The sequence below is a fragment of the Mustelus asterias genome, chromosome 2, assembly GCF_964213995.1.
Source record: "Mustelus asterias chromosome 2, sMusAst1.hap1.1, whole genome shotgun sequence".
Classification (NCBI taxonomy): domain Eukaryota; kingdom Metazoa; phylum Chordata; class Chondrichthyes; order Carcharhiniformes; family Triakidae; genus Mustelus; species Mustelus asterias.
In genome coordinates, this window is record NC_135802.1 from 144,714,119 (window position 1) to 144,735,995 (window position 21,877).

Sequence of the window (21,877 nt, forward strand, 5' to 3'; positions counted from 1 at the left end):
GTAAAAAATATCTGGAATTAAGAATCGATTGGTGATCATGAAACCGTTGTTGATTGTCCGAAAAACCTATCTGGCTCACTAATGACCTTTAGGGGAGGAAATCTGTCATCCTTCCCTGGTCTGGCCTACATGTGACTCCAGAGCCACAGCAATGTGGTTGACTCTCAACTACCCTCTCTCTGAACAAGGGCAATTAGGGATGGGCAATAAATGCTGGCCAGCCAACAAAAATGTATTAATATACAGTGAAAAGTATTGTTTCTTACGAGCTATACAGACAAAGCATACCGTGCATAGAGAAGGAAAGGAGAGAGTGCCGAATGTAGTGTTACAGTTATAGCTAGGGTGTAGAGAAAGATCAACTTAATGCAAGGTAAGTCCATTCAAAAAGTTTGATGGCAGCAGGGAAGAAGCTGTTCTTGAGTCGGTTGGTACGTGACCTCAGACTTTTGTACCTCTTTCCCGTCAACAGAAGGTGGAAGAGAGAATTCAGTTAGAGAATTCCATTATTGTATAAAAGCAGCGCAGACTCATGTGTTCACAAGTAGGGAGGTTAATGTAGGCCCACCTTGGTTTTCAAACAACTGATTTTGGACTGGGATCTTTTATCATCAGGTCTTACACTCCACTTCAAAAGTTCCCATTGGGAAGAATAAATGGAAAGGCGATTTCCTTCATTCCCATCTATTAATTGGGACACACATGTAAATGAAGTGAGATTAAAGAAATGGCTTAAGATCTGAGTTACTTGAGACACTTTACTATAAAGAGCAGCATGGTGGCCCAGCGCCGAGAACTGCTGGCTCGCAGCTCCAGGGACCGGGTTCGATTCCCGGCTTGGATCACTGTCCTTGCGGGGTCTGCATGTTCTCCCCGTGTCTGCGTGGGTTTCCTCCGGGTGCTCCAGTTTCCTCCCATAGTCTGAAAGATGTGCTGGTTAGGTGCATTGGCCATGCTAAATTCTCTCTGTGTACCCGAACAGGTGCCGGAGTGTGGCGAGTAGGGGATTTTCACAGTAACTTCATTTCAGTGTTAATGTAAGCCTACTTGTGACACTAATAAATAACTTTAAATGCGCAATATAAATCTAAACTGTTGCTGTTTCCCTCACCATCCCTTTCAGAGCTTTATTATTTTACATTCATCCTCCTCTGTTAATGTCCCATGTATAATGAAGGAACAGTCACTTACTTCCTCTTCATTGGTAATGGCACCACTCAGCTAGAAAGCCCAGAAGAACTGCCATGGGTCATTCATCCTCCAATGTACCTTTCTAATCAGTGGATGCAGATCCTCTAGACACACACTGGTTGCGTCCCCATTCATGGTACTCAAAGAATCTTAGAATCACTACAGTGCAGGAGTTTAATTTTTTTTTTAAAGTTTTTTATTTATTAGTCACAAGTAGGATTACATTAACACTGTGATGAAGTTACTGTGAAAATCCCCTCGTTACCACACTCCGGCGCCTGTTTGAGTACACTGAGGGAGAATTTAGCATGGCCAATGCACCTAACCAGCACATTGAAACTGGGTCCCTGGTGCTGTGAGGCAGCAGTGCTAACCACCATTCGGCCCATGAAGTCTGCACCGACCACAATCCCACCCAGGCCCTATTCCCTTAACCCCATCTATTTACCCTACTTAGTCCCTGTGACACTATGGGGCAATTTGCCATGGCCAATCAACCTAACCTGCACATCTTTGGAATGTGTGAGGAAACCGGAGCATCTGGAGGAAACCCACGCAGACATGGGAAGAATGTCCAAACTCTATACAGTCACCCGAGGCCAGAATTGAACCCGGGTCCCTGGTGCTGTGAGGCAGCAATGCTAACCACTGTGCCACCATGCTGCCCACAGCGCCAGAAACCCGGGTCCAATTCCTGGCTTGGGTTACTGTCTGTGCGGAGTCTGCACGTTCTCCCCGTGTCTGCGTGGGTTTTCTCCGGGTGCTCCAGTTTCCTCTCGCAGTCCAAAAGACGTGCTGGTTAGGTGCATTTTCCCTCAGTGTACCCAAACAGGTGCTGGAGTGTGGCGACTAGGGGATAACTTCATTGCAGTGTTAATGTAAGCCTACTTGTGACACTAATAAATAAACTTTGAAACTTTACAGTAATTTTGGAACATGTTCCAGCTTTATTATTTTGGTGGAGTCCTCAGGATATTTTTATCTCAGTGGTTTCTTCGACACAAAATCGTGATTTCAAATGTGTAAAAAGTAGATTATTAATGTGCAATTCCTTTTCGTCTTAGCGAATAATTCGTCCAAACTTTATGGAAAGTGTATTGCTACTCAGAAATTTGCATGTTGCTCTGCATGAGAACCTTACAAGTACAACTGTATATATTATTATAATATATTATAAGACCTGCTACAATGAAAAAATCTCCTTTGTCTCTCAATCAATTTGAACTGCGGCTAATCAAAATAATATTGTTTAAATCTGATTCATCTGTAGGTGATTTTATTATTCACGGACGGATTAGATGATGACTTAGATCAACTCAAACAAGTGTCACAAATGCTCAGAAGCAATGGTAAATACAACTTTATATTCAAAGCAGCTTGTTTTGGGATTACTGGGTGGAACTTTAACCTGTCAAGCTGGTTGGGTTTCTACGTGGCCAGGAGGTTTAAACATCAGAAGCTGCCAGTACATTGGAAGGAACAGGGACCCAATGGATAAAAGCAAATTACTGCGGATGCTGGAATCTGAATCAAAAGAGAAAACGCTGGAAAATCTCAGCACGTCTGGCAGCATCTGTAAGGAGAGCTTAAACCCTTAAAGGGTTATCTGGACTCGAAACATCAGCTCTTTTCTCTTCTTACAGATGCTGCCAGACCTGCTGAGATTTTCCAGCATTTTCTCCTTTGGTTTCAGGAACTCATGGATTTCTGCCTTTAACTTGAGCACATGGGAAACCCCTGTGGGAGAGACAGTTCTTTATTTAAATATATTAAAACCTCCCTAATTTTATGACAGGGTTTTGACTTTCACATTGTTACATTAATTTTCCATGCATTCTGAAACTCAATCAGTAAAATAAGACGAGAAGGTTGAGGGAACTGAGGGGTGGAGCCAGTAACAGGCAAGGAAAGCTTTAAATCCTGTGTTTTGACAGCTGCTTCCTTGACTAAGTGAAAGGCTTTTGTCACAGGACTTGATCTGCAGGCATGCTTTCAATAATTTCTTTTCAAGAGTTTTGAAGGTCATTTCTACTACATTAGTGTTTGTTTTTGCCTTTGGTCTGCACTGTGACCCTTCTCAGCAGCATGAGGGTAATTTGTGCAGCTTGATCTTTGACCTCGGAATGAGGACCAGGAGGCAGCAGTAATTTTCTCTTCATACACCTGTCCGTCCACATGATAAAAGAGATGAGCACAGAACTCCAATTCGAAGGAGGCTATTCCCCCCGACACAAAATATAAAGGCAGATGATTAGCTTTCTGGATAAACTGAATACTGAAATTTGGTACCTCACTTTCCTGACTTTCGCAGCCTTGTGCCAAGTAGGCCTGGTTGCTACACATTGGCAGCAGTGGTCAAGGTGACCACAATCCTTAATTCTGCACCTCCGACTCCTTCCAGTGATCTGTTGGTAGCGTTGGCCACATCTCACGATCTGATACCCAGAAGTGTATCTCCCAGGTGAGGGAAGTCATTTTTGCCAGAACCGCCACTTGTGTACACTTGGCTGTATCATAGAATCATACAGTGCAGAAGAGGCCCTTCAGCCCATCAAGTCTGCACCAACACATAAGAAACACCTGACCTCCCACCTAATCTCATTTACCAGCACTTGGCCCATAGCCCTGAATGTTATGACGTGCCAAGTGCTCATCCAGGTATTTTTTAAAGGATGTGAGGCAGCCCGCCTCTACCACCCACCGAGGCAGCGCACCACCCTCTGGATAAAAATGCTTTTCCTCACATCCTCCCTAAACCTCTTGTCCTTCACCTTGAGCCTGTGTCCCCTCATGGCTGACCCTTCAACAAAGGGGAACAGCAGCTCCTTATCCATTCTGCCCAGGTCTCTCATAATCTTGTACACCTCAATCAGGTCACCCCTCAGTCTTCTCTGCTCCAACAAAAATAACCATGATGTGGAGATGTCGGCATTGGACTGGGTCCAACAAAAATAAACCAAGCCTATTCAACCTCTCTGCAGAACTTAACTGTTCCATCCCAGGCAGCATCCTGGTGAATCTCCTCTGCACCCCCTTCAATGTAGTCACGTCCTTCCTATGGTGTGGTGATCAGAACTGCACACAGTACTCTGGCTGTGGCCTCATCAAAGTTCTCTTCAACTCCAACATGACTTCCCTGCTTCTGTAATAGATAAGACAGATCAGATTTTTCACAGATCCAGAAAAGCATGAATTGCACATAGGGGACAATTAAAGTGCCCCCAGTTCCCCCGGACAGGATTGATCAATTAAAAGGGATTCCACGCCATCAATGTTCAACTGGTATACAACCATCCTTATCCTGATGTATGTAAAAAAACAGCGAGTTGCCACAATGCATTCACCCTTGACCAAGCCTCCCACATATATTCATAGTTCCACACACTGTGCAGTATAGGAAGAAGCCTGAGGAGTCATTGCATGAGGAGGAAAGCACTGGGTGCTCTGCACCTTCAGGGGAAGAAGAGGAGGTATAGATGGAGGAGCAGTGTGAGGAGACCGGTGGAGTGAGGAAACCTGTTTCTGCTCAATCTGCTACCTCAGGAGGGACAGATTCAAGCATGATTCATTGATCTATGAATGCACTCTGTCCCTGCACAAAGCAGTCAGCCCCACATTTAACAATCTGTCCCTCTCACAGGCACCCATTTCTCTTCTTTCAACACAACAAAAACATAAAAATGCTGGAAAATCTCAACAAGTATGACAGCATCTGTGGAGAGAGAATAGAGCCAACGTTCGAGTCTAGATGACCATTCGGCAGACCTCAGAGCAAAGAGAATCAGCAGAGATTTATACTATTGAGTGTGGTGGTTGGGGGGGGGGAGGGGGGGTTGGAATTGGACAGAGGGTATGTAAATGAGGATGAAGAAGGCTGGGAAAGATGCTTAAAGTGTTCATGAAGTGATCAGAATGTGTGAATGGCAGAACAGAGGTACAGATGGTTAAGGGACTGCCTGAGGAATGTGTCAGTTGTCCTGAGGGGCAGTTGGGGGTGGGGGGGGGGGGGGGGGGTGGGGGTGGGGGGGGGGGGGGGCAAGAAGGAGAGCTGGAATGGAGAAGTTGAAAAATGGATGTGAGAAAGGATGATAAATATGGATGAATGAGTTGAAAAGAAGAAACAAAATAAAATGTGATCAATGGAAATGGGTTGAAAGTGAAGGAGAGAGCTCAGGCTTTGAAAGTTTTTGAACTCAATGTTCAGTCCGGAAGGTTGTGAAGTGCCCAATCGGAAGATGAGGTACTAATCCTCCATTCTACTTATCCCCCATTCAATAAAGTTGCTTTTACAAATCAATAACTACTGCCAATCCAAAACTTCAGCTTTGTTCCATCATCCATTGTAATGTGTGATAATAAATAGACATTTTATAATTCCAGGAGTCCATGCACTCATCACTGTGGCTCTGGAAGGCGCTTCAAATGTTGATGAGATTCCTCAAATTGAGTTTGGAACCGGATTCGCATACAAAGAACACTTGTCAGTTGAGATGCAAGCTATTGGAAGTGCTTTGTTGAAAAAAATAGTAAGTGTACTTTAGTTATAACAGGTCAAGAATGTTCAATATGCCATAAGTTTCGACAAGGAAATAAAACTTGAGACCAGATGAACCAATCTCACTTTAATATGTATTTGACTGTTGAGCCAGATTCTCCGACCTTGCCCACAGCTGGGATTCTCCGGTCCCGCTGCAGTGAACGGAGATTTGGCTGAGCATCAAATTCTCCCTTCTCGCTGGCAGTGGCAGCAGGCCACGAACAGCTGGAGAATCACGGCCGTTTCATTGTTAATATTGATCCAAATATTGGTCCATTAAATGGGGTAAACTTGGTAAAAAAATAAATTGCTGTTCTGTTATCCTTTCTTTCACGCATTAATTCATTTTGCTTTTCCCAAAGCACAGTAAGAGGTTTTAACAGCACCAGGTTAAAGTCCAACAGATGTATTTGGTAGCAAATGCCATTAGCTTTCGGAGCGCTGCTCCTTCGTCAGATGGAGTGGATCTCTGCTCTCAAACAGGGCATACAGAGACACAAAATCAAGTTACAGAATACTGATTAGAATGCAAATCTCTACAGCCAACCAGGTCTTAAAGATACAGACAAGGTGAGTGGAGGGAGCATTAAGCACAGGTTAAAGAGATGTGTATTGTCTCCAGACAGGACAGCCAGTGAGATTCTGCAAGTCCAGGAGACCAGCTGTGGGGGTTACTGATAGTGTGACATGAACCCAAGATCCCGGTTTAGGCCGTCCTCATGTGTGCGCAACCTGGCTATCAGTTTCTGCTCAGCGACTCTGCGTTGTCGTGTGTCGTGAAGGCCGCCTTGGAGAACGCTTACCCGAAGATCAGAGGCTGAGTGCCCGTGACCGCTGAAGTGCTCCGCCACAGGAAGAGAACAGTCTTGCCTGGTGATTGTCGAGCGGTGTCCATTCATCCGTTGTCGTAGCATCTGCGTGGTCTTCACGACACACGACAGCGCAGAGTCGCTGAGCAGAAACTGATAGCCAAGTTCCGCACACATGATCTTGTGTTCATGTCACACTATCAGTAACCCCCACAGCTTGCCTCCTGGACTTGCAGAATCTCACTGGCTGTCCTGTCTGGAGACAATACACATCGCTTTAACCTGTCCTTAATGCTCCCTCCACTCACATTGTCTGTACCTTTAAGACTTGGTTGGCTGTAGAGATTTGCATTCTAATCAGTATTCTGTAACTTGATTTTGTGTCTCTGTATGAGCTGTTTGAGAACAGATATCCACTCCATTTGATGAAGGAGCAGCGCTCCAAAAGCTAATGGCATTTGCTACCAAATAAACCTGTTGGACTTTAACTTGGTGTTGTTAAAACTCTCACTGTGTTTACCCCAGTCCAACACCGGCATCTCCACATCATGATTTCCCAAAGCAGCCAGAGGTTGTTGTACATATTGGTACCAACGACATAGATAGGAAAAGGAGTGAGTTCCTGAAGAGTGAATATAGAGAGTTAGGCAGAAGGCTAAAGTGCAGGACCTCGAAGGTAGTAATTTCTGGACTACTACTGGTGCCACGTGCTAGTGAGAGTAGGAATAGGAAGATTAGGCAGAGAGCTGGTGCTGGGGGCAGGGATTTAGATTTTTGGATCACTGGGATCTCTTCTGGGGAAGGGCTGACCTATTCAAGAGGGACAGGTTACACCTGAACTGGAGGGGGACTAATATCCTGGCGAGGAGATTTGTTAGAACCACTCGGGAAGATTTAAACTAGTTTGGCCGGGGGGTGGGATCCAACACGGTAGGGGGACAGAAGAGAAGGTTGAGGACAACACAGAAGTTAAAGAGAGCACATTAAATAGTAAAGGCAGTGTCAGTAATCCTTGTACTAGACAGGTTAGGCAAAAGCAGGACAGAATGCAAGGGAAGTCCAGATTAAACTGTATTTATTTCAATGCAAGAGGCCTGACGGGCAAGGTAGATGAACTCAGGGCATGGATGGGTACATGGGACTGAGATATTATAGCTATTACTGAAACATGGCTAAGGGAGGGACAGGACTGGCAGCTCAATGTTCCAGGGTACGGATACTATCGGAAAGATAGAACAGGAGGTAAGAGAGGAGGGGGAGTTGCACTTTTGATTCGGGAAAACATCATGGCAGTACTGAGAGGGGATATATCTGAGGATTCACCCACTGACTGAGAAATTAGAAAGGGGGAAATCAATTTGATAGGGTTGTACTATAGGCCCCCAAATAGTCAGCAGGAAATTGAGGAGCAAATATGTAAGGAGATTACAGATAGCTCCAAGAAAAATAGGGTGGCAATAGTAAGGGATTTTAACTTTCCCAACATTGACTGGGACAGCCATAGTATTAGAGGGTTGGATGGAGAGAAATTTGTTGAGTGTATTCAGGAGGAATTTCTCATTCAGTGTGTGGCTGGCCCGACTAGAAAGGGGGCAAAACTCGACCTCCTCTTGGGAAATAAGGAAGGGCAGGTGACAGAAGTGTTAGTGAGGGATCACTTTGGGACCAGTGACCATAATTCCATTAGCTTTAAGATAGCTATGGAGAATGATAGGTCTGGCTCAAAAGTTAAAATTCTAAATTGGGGCAAGCCCAATTTTGATGGTATCAGACAGGAATTTTTAAAAGTTAGTAGGGGGAATCTGTTGGCAGGCAAAAGGATGTCTGGTAAGTGGGAGGCTTTCAAAAATGTATTAACCAGGGTTCAGGGTAAGCACATTCCTCTTAGAGTGAAGGGCAAGGCTGGTAGAAGTAGGGAACCCTGGATAACTTGGGATATTGAGGTCCTAGTCAAGAAGAAGAAGGAGGCACATGACATGCAGCTGCGATCAAGTGGATCCCTTGAAGAGTATAGAGGGTGTAGGAGTAGAGTTAAGAGAGAAATCAGGAGGACAAAAAGGGGACATGAGATTTCTTTGGCAGGAAAGGCAAATGAGAATCCAAAGCAATTCTACAAATACATAAAGGGAAAAAGAGTAACTAGGGAGAGGGTAGGGCCTCTTAAGAATCAACAAGGTCATCTATGTGTAGATTCACAAGAGATGGGTGAGATCCTAAATGAATATTTCTCATCGGTATTTACTGTTGAGAAAGGCATGGATGTTAGGGAACTTGGGGAAATAAATAATGATGTCTTGAGGAGTGTGCATATAACAGAGAAGGAGGTGCTGGAAGTCTTAAAGCGCATCAAGGTAGATAAATCCCCAGGACCTGATGAAGTGTATCCCAGGATGTTGTGGGAGGCTAGGGAGGAAATTGCGGGTCCCCTAGCAGAGATACTTTAATCATTGACAGCCATCAAGGTGAGGTGCCTGAAGATTGGAGGGTGGCAAATGTCGTGCCTTTGTTTAAAAAGGGCTGCAGAAAAAGCCTAGGAACTACAGGCCAGTGAGCCTCACATTTGTAATGGATTAGTTGTTAGAAGGTATTCTGAGAGACAGGATCTACAGGCATTTAGAGAGGCAAGGACCGATTAGGGACAGTCAGCATGGCTTTGTGAGTGGAAAATCATGCTCACAAATTTGACTGAGTTTTTTTGAAGGGGTAACCAAGAAGGTCGATGAGGGCAGCGCAGTTGATGTTGTCCACATGGACTTTAGCAAGGCCTTTGACAAGGTACCGCATGGCAGGTTGTTGCATAAGGTTAAATCTCATGGGATCCAGGGTGAGGTAGCCAAATGGATACAAAATTGGCTGGATAACAGAAGACGGAGTGTGATTGTAGAGGGTTGTTTTTCAAACTGGAGGCCTGTGACCAGCAGTGTGCCTCAGGGATCGGTGCTGAGTCCACTGTTATTTGTCATTTATATTAATGATTTGATGAGAATTTAGGAGGCATGGTTAGTAAGTTTGCAGATGACACCAAGATTGGTGGCATAGTGGACAGTGAAGAAGGTTATCGAGGATTGCAGCGAGATCTTGATCAATTGGGCCAGTGGGCTGATGAATCGCAGATGGAATTTAATTTAGATAAATGCGAGGTGATGCATTTTGGTAGATCGAACCAGTGCAGGACTTACTCAGTTAATGATAGGGCTTTGGGGAAAGTTATAGAACAAAGAGATCCAGGGGTACAGGTTCATAGCTCCTTGAAAGTGGAGTCACAGGTTGACAGAGTGGTGAAGAAGGCATTCAGCATGCTTGGTTTCATTGGTCAGAATACTGAATACAGGAGTTGGGACGTCTTGTTGAAATTGTGCAAGCCATTGGTAAGGCCACCCTTGGAATACTGTGTACAGTTCTGGTCACCCTATTATAGAAAGGATATTATTAAACTAGAAAGAGTGCAGAAAAGATTTACTAGGATGCTACCGGACTTGATGGTTTGAGTTATAAGGAGAAGCTGGATAGACTGGGACTTTTTTCTCTGGAGCCAAGGAGGCTGAGGGGTGACCTTATAGAGGTCTATAAAATAATGAGGGGCACAGATCGGCTAGATAGTTAATATATTTTCCCAAAAGTAGATGAGTCTAAAACTGGAGGGCATAGGTTTAAGGTGAGAGGGGAGAGATACAAAAGGGTCCAGAGGGTCAATTTTTTCACACAGAGGGTGGTGATTGTCTGGAACAAGCTGCCGGAGGTAGTAGTTGAGGTGGGTACAATCTTGTCTTTTTAAAAGCTTTTAGATAGTTACATGGAAAAGATGGGTATAGAGGGATATGGGCCAAACACGGCCAATTGGGACTAGCTTCGTGGTTAAAAAAAGGGGTGGCATGGACAAGTTGGGCCAAAGGGCCTGTTTCCATGCTGTGAACCTCTATGACTCTATGCATCCTGCCAAATTGACTTTGCAATCCTGATAAAATTATCATTTTGTTTTCAGCAATCAGTGGCAGAAAAGAAGTGTTGCAATGTGAACTGTGTGTGCACAGCAGACCGCGGAACACCTGGCAAAACGGGAGATCTTGGAATGGCGGTAAGATGTAAAACCTATTAGGCGCGCGCTCTCGTCTATTCAATAGAAGGATGATTGAATATGAATCTGATCGTAGAATCCCTACAGTGCAGAAGGAGGCCATTTGACCCGTCGGGTCTGCACTGACAACAATCCCACCCAGGTCCTATTCCCGTAACCCCACGTATTTACCCTGCTAGTCCCCCTGACACTAAGGGGCAACTTAGCATGTCCAATCCTCCCAACCTGCACATCTTTGAAGTGTGAGAGGAAACCAGAGCACTCGGAGGAAACCCACACAGACACGAGGAGAATGTGCAAACTCCACACAGTCACCCGAGGCTGGAATTAAACCCGGGCCCCTTGCGCTGTGAGGCAGCAGTGCTAACCACTGTGCTACCGTGCTGCTATTTTGGTCGCTTTCATAAGTTGATTCAAAGTGAATGTATTCACCCCAAAAGTTCCCACTCCAAAGTGTATCCGAAGTGGGCTGTAAAGGTACCCAATGAAGCAGGACCAGACACCTCTCCAAAGCACTACGACAGGTTCAGTTACACCCTTGCGATGGGTACTGATCTCTTGATATTTTTAACTTCCAATGGAAGCAATGTGGCTTTCCTCTAAAGAAAGATAATTTATCCTCTCCAGGATAGATTACTTCAGGTTGGAAGAGGCTGTCCCGGGACATGAGTGGGACCTAAGCTATCTCCCACCTCGGAGTTGGTAGGAGCTCTGTTGAGGCCTCAAAAAATTCAGGAGTTTCCCTGCCTCAATCCTCATAGATTTCCCCAAATTTGATTTATTATTGTCACATGTACTGGGACACAGTGAAAAGTATTGTCTCTTGTGTGCTATTCAGTCAAAACATACCATTCATAGAGTACATAGGGGAGTAGGGAAGGAGAGGGTGCAGAAGGTGGTGTTGCAGTCACAGGTAGGGTGAAGAGAAAGATCAGCTTAATAAATGATAGGTCCATTCAAAAGTCTGACGGCATCAGGGAAGAAGCTGTTCTTGAATCTGTTGGTCCCTGTTTTCAGACTTTTGTATCTTTTTCCCGCCGGAAGAAGGTGGAAGGGAGTATATCCAGTACGTGGGGTCCTTGCTTTCCCGAAGCAGTGGGAAGTGTAGATAGAGTCAATAGATGGGACGCTGGTTTACGTGGGAAAGGGCAGACAAAAGATCCAAAAAGCTATGAAATGGTTGGAACAATGAAATTCCTCTCCATACAACCCCATCACTAGGCACACACCTCACATGCACCTGAATAGTTTAAAGTTGAAGTTTGTTTATTAGTGTCACAGATAGGCTTCCATTAACACTGCAATGAAGTTAGTGTGAAAATCCCCTAGTTGCCACACTCTGGCGCTTGTCCGAGTACACTGAGGGAGAATTTAGCATGGCCAATGCATCTAACCAGCACGTCTTTCGGACTGTGGGAGGAAACCGGAGCACCCGGAGGAAACCCACGCAGACACGGGGAGAACGTGCAGACTCCACACAGACAGTGACCCAAGCCGGAAATCGAACCCAGGCCCCTGGCACTGTGAGGCAGCAGTGCTAACTACTGTGCCACCATGCCACCCCTAAATGCAGTGCCAATTAGCAGATAGCAAAGAAATATGGGCCCATGCCAAACCCAGGATTGAACCAGGAACTTTTAGATCTTCAATCTAACACTCTCCCAACTGAGCTATTTTGGCTTGCAGCCTCAACTGAAATATATACCAACGTAAGATGAATATTTGTAATAAAGTCAGCTTGCATGCTGATGTTATATACCCGAGTTTAAAAAGTATGCATTTATTATCATGCTAAGTGTTTGATGGCCTTTTCATTATTGCAGGGAATCAAAGGGATGCCTGGAATTTCTGGCCATCCAGGAACAGATGGAGAAGAGGTGAGTTTGCTTAATTTCAATCATGAGTGAAACATTTTAGTTGCTTGTCATTTAGATCCGGGTTCTGCTGACTTGCATCATAGAGGATTGGTAGTAACTCCAGAGTACAGATCGTAAACTAATATATGTTTAGCCAACACTGTGAAAGGTACCATTAGCAGTTAAACATTATTTTGAAAAGTCTTCGAGAAAGAGCTTTGACAAAGGGTCATCTGGACTCGAAACGTCAGCTCTTTTCTCTCCTTACAGATGCTGCCAGACCTGCTGAGATTTTCCAGCATTTTCTCTTTTGATTTCAGATTCCAGCATCTGCAGTAATTTGCTTTTATTTTGAAAAGTCTTTTGGCCTTACAAAGCATGCTAGTTATAAAATTTAGTCAGGCTTTTAAATTTGGTCAATATAGGAACATAAGACATAGGAGCAGGAATAGGCCATTCAGCCCTTCAAACCAAATCCGCCCATTCAGTAAGATCCTGGCTGATCCAGTTGTGATTTGAACCCCCACCTTCCAGTTTGCACCCTACTTTGCTGTCTCACTATAATCCTCGACTCCCTTGTCTATCAAAAACCTGCCTTGAACAAATTTAATGACCCAGTCTCCACTGCTTTCTGAGGAAGGAAATTCCACATGCTTAAGACCCTCTGAGAGAAAATAATTCTCATCATTGCAGACTTAAAAGGAGATCTCTTAATTTTAAACTGTGTTCCTTAGTTCTAGTCACTCCCACAAGTGGAAACATCCTCCCGGTATCTGCCTTGTCAAATCCCATCAGGATTTGTATGTTTCAATAGGATCACCTTTCATTCTTCTAAACTCCAATGGATATAGGCTCAACCTTTCTTCATAGGATAAGGATTTCAGTACGGCTGAACTACTGAGTTTCTGTACTGCTTCTAAAGCGATTATGTCTTTTTTTCACCTAAATTATCTTATGTTTGCATTTTTACTGCCCTAAGCCTCCTTCTTTGCACCTCTCCTCACTGGTGACCAGGAAGGATTGATACCATTTAGCTAACTTATCAGTAATGGAACATGAACACAGAACTGCAAAGCATCTACAGCCTTGACTCCAACAATGTACTATCTGATCTTCGATGCTCAGGTCAGGGACCCCCATGAAGGACAGGCTGTACCATACTGTACCTAATACTGGGGTCCAGTATCACAATCACCCTATTATCAAGACATCTACCAGTGGTCTCACCCTCCCAACAGTTCCTCCCCTGTTTTCACTCTCTCGCTCCATCTCGCTGTATCTCGGTCTCTCCAGGACCTCTCCCTGTCTTCTCTCCCTGGGTATCCTCTTATATCAAATCTGCATTCTTACACCCACTTCGTTGACAGCAAACTAGGGATGTTAATGAACTTGGGATCAATGTGTACACAGAAGCATCATGCAGGTCCTAGTCAATATTTTCACACATACACTGCATGGGGTGCTAAATAAGCTTTCTTTGCGTTACGTTTTATAATGTCGATAATATTGGAAACCAAATCTTAACATCTTTTACAGGGTCAGAGAGGTCCCCCAGGTGTCACTGGTCCTCAAGGATTTATGGGGTGCTCAGGTAACAGAGGCCGCAAGGTAAGGGATTGTTGAATGTGTCTCCTGTATATCAGTTACCAACAGAATCCTACTTTTGCTCGTGGCGTTCTGATGATTGTACAATATGTTTCAGGGATCAAGAGGTTATCGAGGAACACAGGTAAATCTGGCTTATTTACTTTTTATTAATTCCAGTAAAGTGGAAATATTTTCTGTTACCTAACATCGGATGTTACCAATGTGCTAACACCCAACATTACTGTTGTAACAGGGCAGTGATGGGGACCACGGTATTGATGGAATCAATGGAGAGCAGGTAATTGTGAGATACATTCGTCACAATTCACTTTTTCTTTCATATTTATGTACAAGTACTAATACAAGATTGTGGTTTCACAGGGAGAATATGGAGAGTCTGGACTGGCCGGGGAGAAAGGGAAGCCGGGATATCCGGTAATCTTTATATCAGCATTTTCGAGCAATAGAGTGAAATTAGCTTTACCCAAAATGATTTGTACTCATTGCATCTCTTCTGAACATTTCTATCCATCCTTTGCAATACAGTTGTTCTTTGCATTTAGTAAGTCCTTTCTTACTTTCCATTTTTCGGGATTTTTATTTAATTACTTTAACCCATGGTCCATACAGATGTTCTATATACCTATAAAATATGGGGTGCTAATGATGTTATTTTATCGAGTGTGAACAAGTTGTGAGTGTCCCAGGTATGTTAGAAATGAAGGTATGTTAGTATCATTCACCTGATGAAGGAGCAGCGCTCTGAAAGCTCGTGATACCAAATAAACCTTTTGGACTTTAACCTGGTGTTGTGAGACTTCTTACTATGACTGTCATTGTATAGTGAATGTAGGGTGAAATTCATCTGTGTGGCTCAATGCAATGAAGTTATGTCATTTTATCATGAGTTTATCATTATATTAGCAGTATGTCATTCCATTTTAACGTAATTTAATTGGTGAAATTACATTGCTGTCTATTGAAATTCTGCGGCAGTAGTAACATTTTAATATAGAGTAAAATTACTTTTCAAAGTTATGAAATGATTATAATTTGTTGCCAACTGTAAATGCACCTCAGATATCATGGGAATAACACATCTTCTCATCTTAGGGTAAGAAAGGCGCTAAAGGCGACTTTGGCGATCGTGGTCAACTTGGAATCTCTGGAGACCCTGTAAGTAAAATCACATGGTCCTAAATGGTGTTGCAAGGGAGATAGTCAAACTCTTAAAACACAGAGGGGCTATCTCGGGAGTATTTTTCTGAAATTGTTCTCCTAGAGCCCGTGCTGCCTATGATTTTCTGACAGTTTATTGAATGCTTGGGAATGGAAGTCAGAGTGCATGGGAATTTCCCAGTGGCACTATCAACAGGGGAAGCAGTGCTGACTCTCAAACTTTCTGTTTGATCTCTCTGGAAGTTTAATGGCCTTTCAGTAAAGGTTGTGTTTATACATGTGCTTGCCGTGACTGACTCTACTGTCCTGACGTGGGGCCAAAATGGCCTCCTTCCAAGCGGCAACAATTCTGATACAGTTTGAATCCCTTGCCATATGATAACATAATTGCTCCATTCTAAATTCTGTTCTACCAGCTTGTACTCTTCATGTCAAGAATTCCAGCAGGGTTTAAAAGTATATTTATCAGTGTCACAAGTAGGCTTACAATAATACTGTAATGAAGTTACTGTGAAAATTCCCAAGTCACCACACTCCGGCACCTATTTGGGTACACTGAAGGTGAATTTAGCATGGCCAATGCATCTAACCAGCACGTCTTTCGGACTGTGAGAGGAAACCGGAACATCAGGAGGAAACCCATGCAGACATGGGGAGAACATACAGACTCTGCACAGACAATGACCCAAGCCGGGAATCAAACCTAGGACCCTGGCACCATGAGGCAGCAGTGCTAACCACTGTGCCATCATGCCGCAGGGCATCCTGTTTGTGTAGTGGTTGAGACTTTCTGTGGGGAACTGCCTCCAAATTTTGGTACGTTCCCAGTTGTCCTGTCAGCAGACACTGACCCACTCCCACCAGCCTCTGATACACAAAAGAAGCGAAACCCCAATACTGGCACACTCGCTGAGATGATGTGACCCAGCTTTCAAAGGACAGGATTATCTATTCAATAGAAAAATGTTCTCCGTTTTTCAATGTTTCAATGTCTTCGTTTTTTCTTTTGACTTGGTTGGGTTACTTCAGGGTTCACTGGTCACCGTAAGAATAGTACTGCAGACTGTTACCTGTATGAACTTTTCCTGTTTCCGTACAGATCTATGTATACATATCTGTACTATACACAAGATGCTTCCCACTAGTTCTCAGTTACTTAGCCATGTGATGTTGCATCACAGTAAAGTTGGCAGTTACATCAGTGTCAGATTCTCCTGATGTTAACCCTTTATTCTACCATGTTGTAGAAAAAAATATACTTGCAACTAGAGAAAGAAATGGAGATAACTCCAAGAACCTCTCACCGAGTGCTTTAGTCACCCTGGTTCGAAAGCCAACAAGATCTTTGTCCAAGGCTATTGTTGTATAAACGATTGGATGGTTAATTGATTCTTGTAGCTCATTGCATTTCGTCTCTGGAAGGCCCAGTTCGCGTTCAAACAAATGGACTGAAAGCTGCAAACCAGTTTGATCTTATAATCTGTATCAACGTTTCTTCTTATTAATACATGATATTAGAATTGAATTCGAATTGTTGAACTCAATTTTCCCTGTCCCCCTAGTGGTAGGATGAGAGATGGGATGGGGCGGGGGGGTTTTGGGGGTGAGGGTGAGGAAGGTAGGAGGAGCTACATTTTGATTGCTCCCTGATTCATTCTGCTAGGGAAGTCACCATGTGGTGGGCTGGCTGGCAGATTGACTGTAAGCTCCACAGAAGTGGGCAACTAATTAACATTGTTGAGGTCTCAAATAGGCCTGATTTTGGAGCCTCTCCGCAATTTTGTTGGCAGTGGAGCTGTGCGCAGATCAAAGCCTACAGCTCAGTGGAGGCAGATTCCCTGTGGCAAAACAAAGGCCATGATGTAGAGATGCCGGCGTTGGACTGGGGTAAGCACAGTAAGAAGTCTCACAACACCTGATGAAGGAGCAAGACTCCAAAAGCTTGTGCTGCCGAATAAACCTGTTGGACTTTAACCTAGTGTTGTGAGACTTCTTACTGTGCAAAACAAGGGGCCATTAGACCTGGAGCTCCATGCACAAAGACGGAGTTGAATTAATGGCAAGCCGCAATCGAAGCCAAGACCAACTTAGCAGAGAGGTTCCCTCCATCCCAATTTACCTACTGGTCTAAATGCTGGTTATTCAATTTCTCGTATGGCCTACTGAGATTCTAGAGCCGCTGTCTTGCTGATTGGTCCTGCAGCATTGGCAGCCTGTCCCAAGTAGAGGGCAAGTTCGGAGCTAACCAAACAAGAGGCCACCTACAGGAAGGTTATGAGCCCGATCCCGTTGCCAGCAAGTGCGAGTTCCGGATTCTCACTCAATCCCAATGCCTGTGAGGATAGAGGGTCTTCGACAGAGTAAAGGTTAATGTGGGATTGGAGAACAGTACCGCCCATATAATGAAGTCGAGAGTTGCATGATAGTAGACTGTAGAGTATGGAAGGAGTAGGCTCGGAGATAGCGGGCGCACTCCTATCGCGGGTTTCCAAGTGGGATGGAATCACTGGGAAATCCCATTGACAGCAATGAGACCAGAAGATACCATCACTGGTGAACAGTGTGCAGCCTCCTGCCGCGAGAAACACCTAGCTGGGAGGCCGAAGAATCCTGCCCAGCAGCTATGCCTGGCAGTACTTTAGATAGGCACATTGTTAAAGACTACCAATAAATGGTTTCTGTTGAATCATTGAAGCCTCCAATTCTCTCTGTGAAACACCAAACAATCTTTACAACATAGCAGCAGTGAAGGATGGACCTCAAAATCCCAGAGAAGCTGGAATTCCGAATTTAAAAACAAGAAACACTAAAGAAGCTAAAGCTTGACCTGAGAGCAGAGCGCCCAATTTGAAAGCACAGTTGGAAAGCATCTAAATAAAAAGCTCCTTAAAGACATGAAGGTCTAGTGCCAGATCTGATCGAATGGAGTCAAATGACCTAGCTAAATCTCAGAAAGACTGAGCAAAATTCCAAAGAGGGAGAAAAGGCTGAACAGCAGCGAAAGAATCCGCTGTGCAAATAAAAAGCCAGATCTCATCAGGTTTAGAGGCAGAGTGAATGGACCTGGCTAAATCCCAAGGGGGAGGCAATGGCCTAGTGGTATTATCGCTAGACTATTAATCCAGAAACTCAGCTAATGTTCTGGGGACCCAGGCTCGAATCCTGCCACAGCAGCTGATGGAATTTGAATCCAATAAAAAATATCCGGAATTAAGAATCTACTGATGACCATGAAACCATTGTCAATTGTCGGAAAAAACCATCTGGTTCACTATGTCCTTTAAGGAAGGAAATCTGCCGTCCTTACCCTGGTCTGGTCTACATGTGACTCCGGAGCCAAAGCAATGTGGTTGACTCTCAACTGCTCTCCAAGGGCAACTAGGGATGGGCAAAAAATGCTGGTCAGCCAGTGATACCCATGTCCCACAAATGAATAAAAATAAATTGAAAAGAAAGGGGAAAAAAAGCTTTAAAAAACTCCACTGTGCCTGAAGAAAAGCCAGATTTGAGTGAAAACAGAGCCAGTGGACCTAGCCAAATGATACAAGCCTGCATGCCTTTCAGTGAAACACCAGGCAACTTTACAACTGAAGCCTGCATGAAAATTCAGCCCATTGAGTCAACAAGCTATGTTACGGGGGAGGCAATGTGTTTTCTGGCATTAGATTGTGAGAGACATCCATAATCATATGTTCCTCTTATCATTCTTAAAACATTCTATTCTGATATGATACTTCTTGCCTAATTATATGGTTTAATAATCAGTAAGCAAAAGCAACGTAGTTTTAATAGCTACCCTCAATTGCTAGTGCAAAAGTATTTCAGATCACAAAATAGGATAATTAAACAATGTGCGGATATATTGCAACAGGAGGTCTCATGACCCTGAGTCATCGAGATGGCTTTGAGTGTACAACTCTTCCTCTCTGTTCATTTGGTGTCAAACACAATCATGGGATCACAAAGAATTGGATAATGTACCAAATTAATTGGCAACTTGACCACACTCGCAGTGATATAATTGTATATTGCTCGATCAAGTTCAAGCCCTCAGAGTCCTGTGTATGCTTTTGTCACATTTATTTAGTACATCACTGATTAAAAAGGGAAGGTGATCATGAGAGAGAGCAAAATTTTTCATTCTTCATTCAGTGCAAGAATAGAAAGCAACCCAGATAGCTCCATGGGAAGGAACATAGCAACATAGACATAGAAACATAGAAGATAGGAGCAGGAGGAGGCTATTTGACCTTTGAGCCTGCTCTGCCATTCATTATGATCATGGCTGATCATTCAACTCAATAGCCTAATCCTGTTTTTTCCCCATAACCTTTGATCCCATTCGTGCCAAGTGTTATATCCAGCCACCTTGTGGTGACCCACTGTAATTACATGTTGTATGCCTGGACATACCCTTGCTGCACCTGTCCCGAGACTCCTCCCTTTCCACCTGAGACTCCTCCCTTTCCACCTGAACGAGGTATAAAGGTGATGGTCCCTCCTCCCTGCCTCAGTCTGAGCCAGGTTAGCTACAAGGGTGTGTTCCAGTTCTTTGCGATTAAAAGCCTGTTATTTTCGCTCACTCGCTGGAGTCCTCGTAGTTGATGGTGCATCACGCCTCCTGAATACATTCAATGTTTTGGCATCAACTACTTCCTGTGGTAATGAACTCCACAGGCTCACCATTCTTTGGGTGAAGAAATGTCTCCTCACCTCTGTCCTAAATGGTCTACCCTGAATCCTCAGACTGTGACGACCCCTGCCTCAGACTGTGACCCCTGCCTCAGGCTGTGACACCTGTCGACCCCTGAGGAACAAGAGGGGTAGGGGATAATTCTGCTTGTTGGCGACAGTGTACACGAGGCCATATCCTTTCAGCCACCCACTTTACACCTCCCCATTTTTTCATTTTAATTGACTTCAACAGAGAGAGATGACTGAGGGGATTTTCCAGACCATCCTGACAACATAGTGGGTCTTCCAGCAGCAGAGGTGGCTTGCCATTTGCGGGACTGGAAAATCCCACTGGTGGGGAGAGCTGAAAAATTCAGCCCCTTGGGCTGAATTACAACCAAAACTCAAAAGGGAGAAAGGGAAATGCAAATGCCCTCAGACCCACACCCACTCTTGATAATTTTCTTAATAGTCCCCATAATGTTCCAAACATATTGCACAATTCCACTGTTAGAATTTCCAGAAAAGTTGGCACAGTTTTCTGTCTACCTAAGTGTAATACAAAACAGGGGTTTGATTTAGTTTTGCTGGGGTCATGTACAGAGTGGTATCAAAATTTTTTTATTTCATTTAATGCTTAATAAATCACTTGCAGGTTTCCTGTGGTCATGGCCCAATGCAGAATTCATACTTTACCAATGGGAAGATGATTGCAGACATTGACTGCAATGGTGTTACTCACAAGGAGAGAGCAAGCGAGGGTTGGGTTGGTCAGGGGGGATACACACCTGGATTTTAAAATTAGGAGAGGAAATCTCAAACACTTTTGCAACAAAACTTATGAATGCCGGAAATATACAGTGGCACACTGCTGCCTCAGAGCGCCAGGGACCTGGGTTCAATTCCCGGTTTGGGTAACTGTCTGTGCAGAGTCTGCACGTTCTCCTTGTGTCTGCATGGGTTTCCTCCGGGTGCTGTGGTTTCGGACGATAAGATGTGGGGCAGGATTCTCCAGCACGTGCACCCCAAGACCAAAAATTCCCACCCAAGTTCAGTGGACCTCTGAATGGTCCGTCAAGTTTTCTGTCTCGCCCGCTACAATTCCTGTGATGGGCGAGTTGGGAGAATTTTGGTCACTATCCCTATCTGCACAATTAACCGGGCTCTGTTAACAGCACAATTTGCATCACGTGGTAAACATTTTCCCATTTTAAATTGGAACTTACAAATGCCCAGAGTAGAGCATCTAATACGGGCGGCACGGTGGCACAGTGGTTAGCACTGCGGCCTCACAGCTCCAGGGACCCGGATTCGAAAGACGTGCTGGTTAGAATTTAGATGGCACTGGCCATGCTAAATTCTCCCTCAGTGTACCCAAACAGGCACAGAAGTGTGGCAACTCGGGGATTTTCACAGTAACTTCATTGCAGTGTTAATGTTAGCCTACTTGTGACACCAATAAATAAACTTTAAATGTGCAACAAACTTCTCACAATCTGGAAAGAAAATGGAAAATGTTAAGGTCAGAAACTGTTCTTGGAGCAGGGAGAGGAATCATTCTTTTCAAAAATTGTTGACGCTTCTCTGTTTTTTCCATTTAAGGGCACACATGGCGTCAGTACGCAGGTAACAGGTGAAAAAGGCGAAATAGGAACCCCAGGGCAACAGGTATCTTATTTTATCACATTTCTGTTTGACTCTAAGGGCTGGATTTAATGCTGTCTGTCATGGAGGGAACTATGCTGGCTGAGCCCGTTTAATCGCTGCAGGGGCCCTGTGCCAATCCCCCAGTGGCAGCAAACCCTCCCTGATTATGTCAGAGGGCAGAAGGGCTGTCGTAGGATTCCTAATGCTAACGAGCAATGGATTAGTCGGCAGCTCTCGGTGCTGGGGACTTGCGCCACAGGGGACCTGGACCCAGAGAAGCCTGAGGGTGTCCACTTAAATGCCTAAAGGGCACTTAATACCA

General features: G+C 44.3%; 1 protein-coding gene across 2 annotated transcripts in view; it reads left to right on the forward strand.

Annotated features, from left to right (window-relative positions):
• The window catches only part of LOC144511884 (collagen alpha-6(VI) chain-like), a 158,239-nt gene that overhangs the window by 82,120 nt on the left and 54,242 nt on the right, over nucleotides 1–21,877 (forward strand). For both annotated transcript variants that reach the window (XM_078242317.1, XM_078242325.1), the window contains exons 17-26: nucleotides 2,462–2,540; nucleotides 5,572–5,717; nucleotides 10,520–10,612; nucleotides 12,436–12,489; nucleotides 14,005–14,076; nucleotides 14,171–14,197; nucleotides 14,309–14,353; nucleotides 14,437–14,490; nucleotides 15,169–15,231; nucleotides 21,511–21,576. In XM_078242317.1, the coding sequence (XP_078098443.1) occupies nucleotides 2,462–2,540; nucleotides 5,572–5,717; nucleotides 10,520–10,612; nucleotides 12,436–12,489; nucleotides 14,005–14,076; nucleotides 14,171–14,197; nucleotides 14,309–14,353; nucleotides 14,437–14,490; nucleotides 15,169–15,231; nucleotides 21,511–21,576 (699 nt within the window). The remainder of the gene's footprint in view (nucleotides 1–2,461; nucleotides 2,541–5,571; nucleotides 5,718–10,519; nucleotides 10,613–12,435; nucleotides 12,490–14,004; nucleotides 14,077–14,170; nucleotides 14,198–14,308; nucleotides 14,354–14,436; nucleotides 14,491–15,168; nucleotides 15,232–21,510; nucleotides 21,577–21,877) is intronic.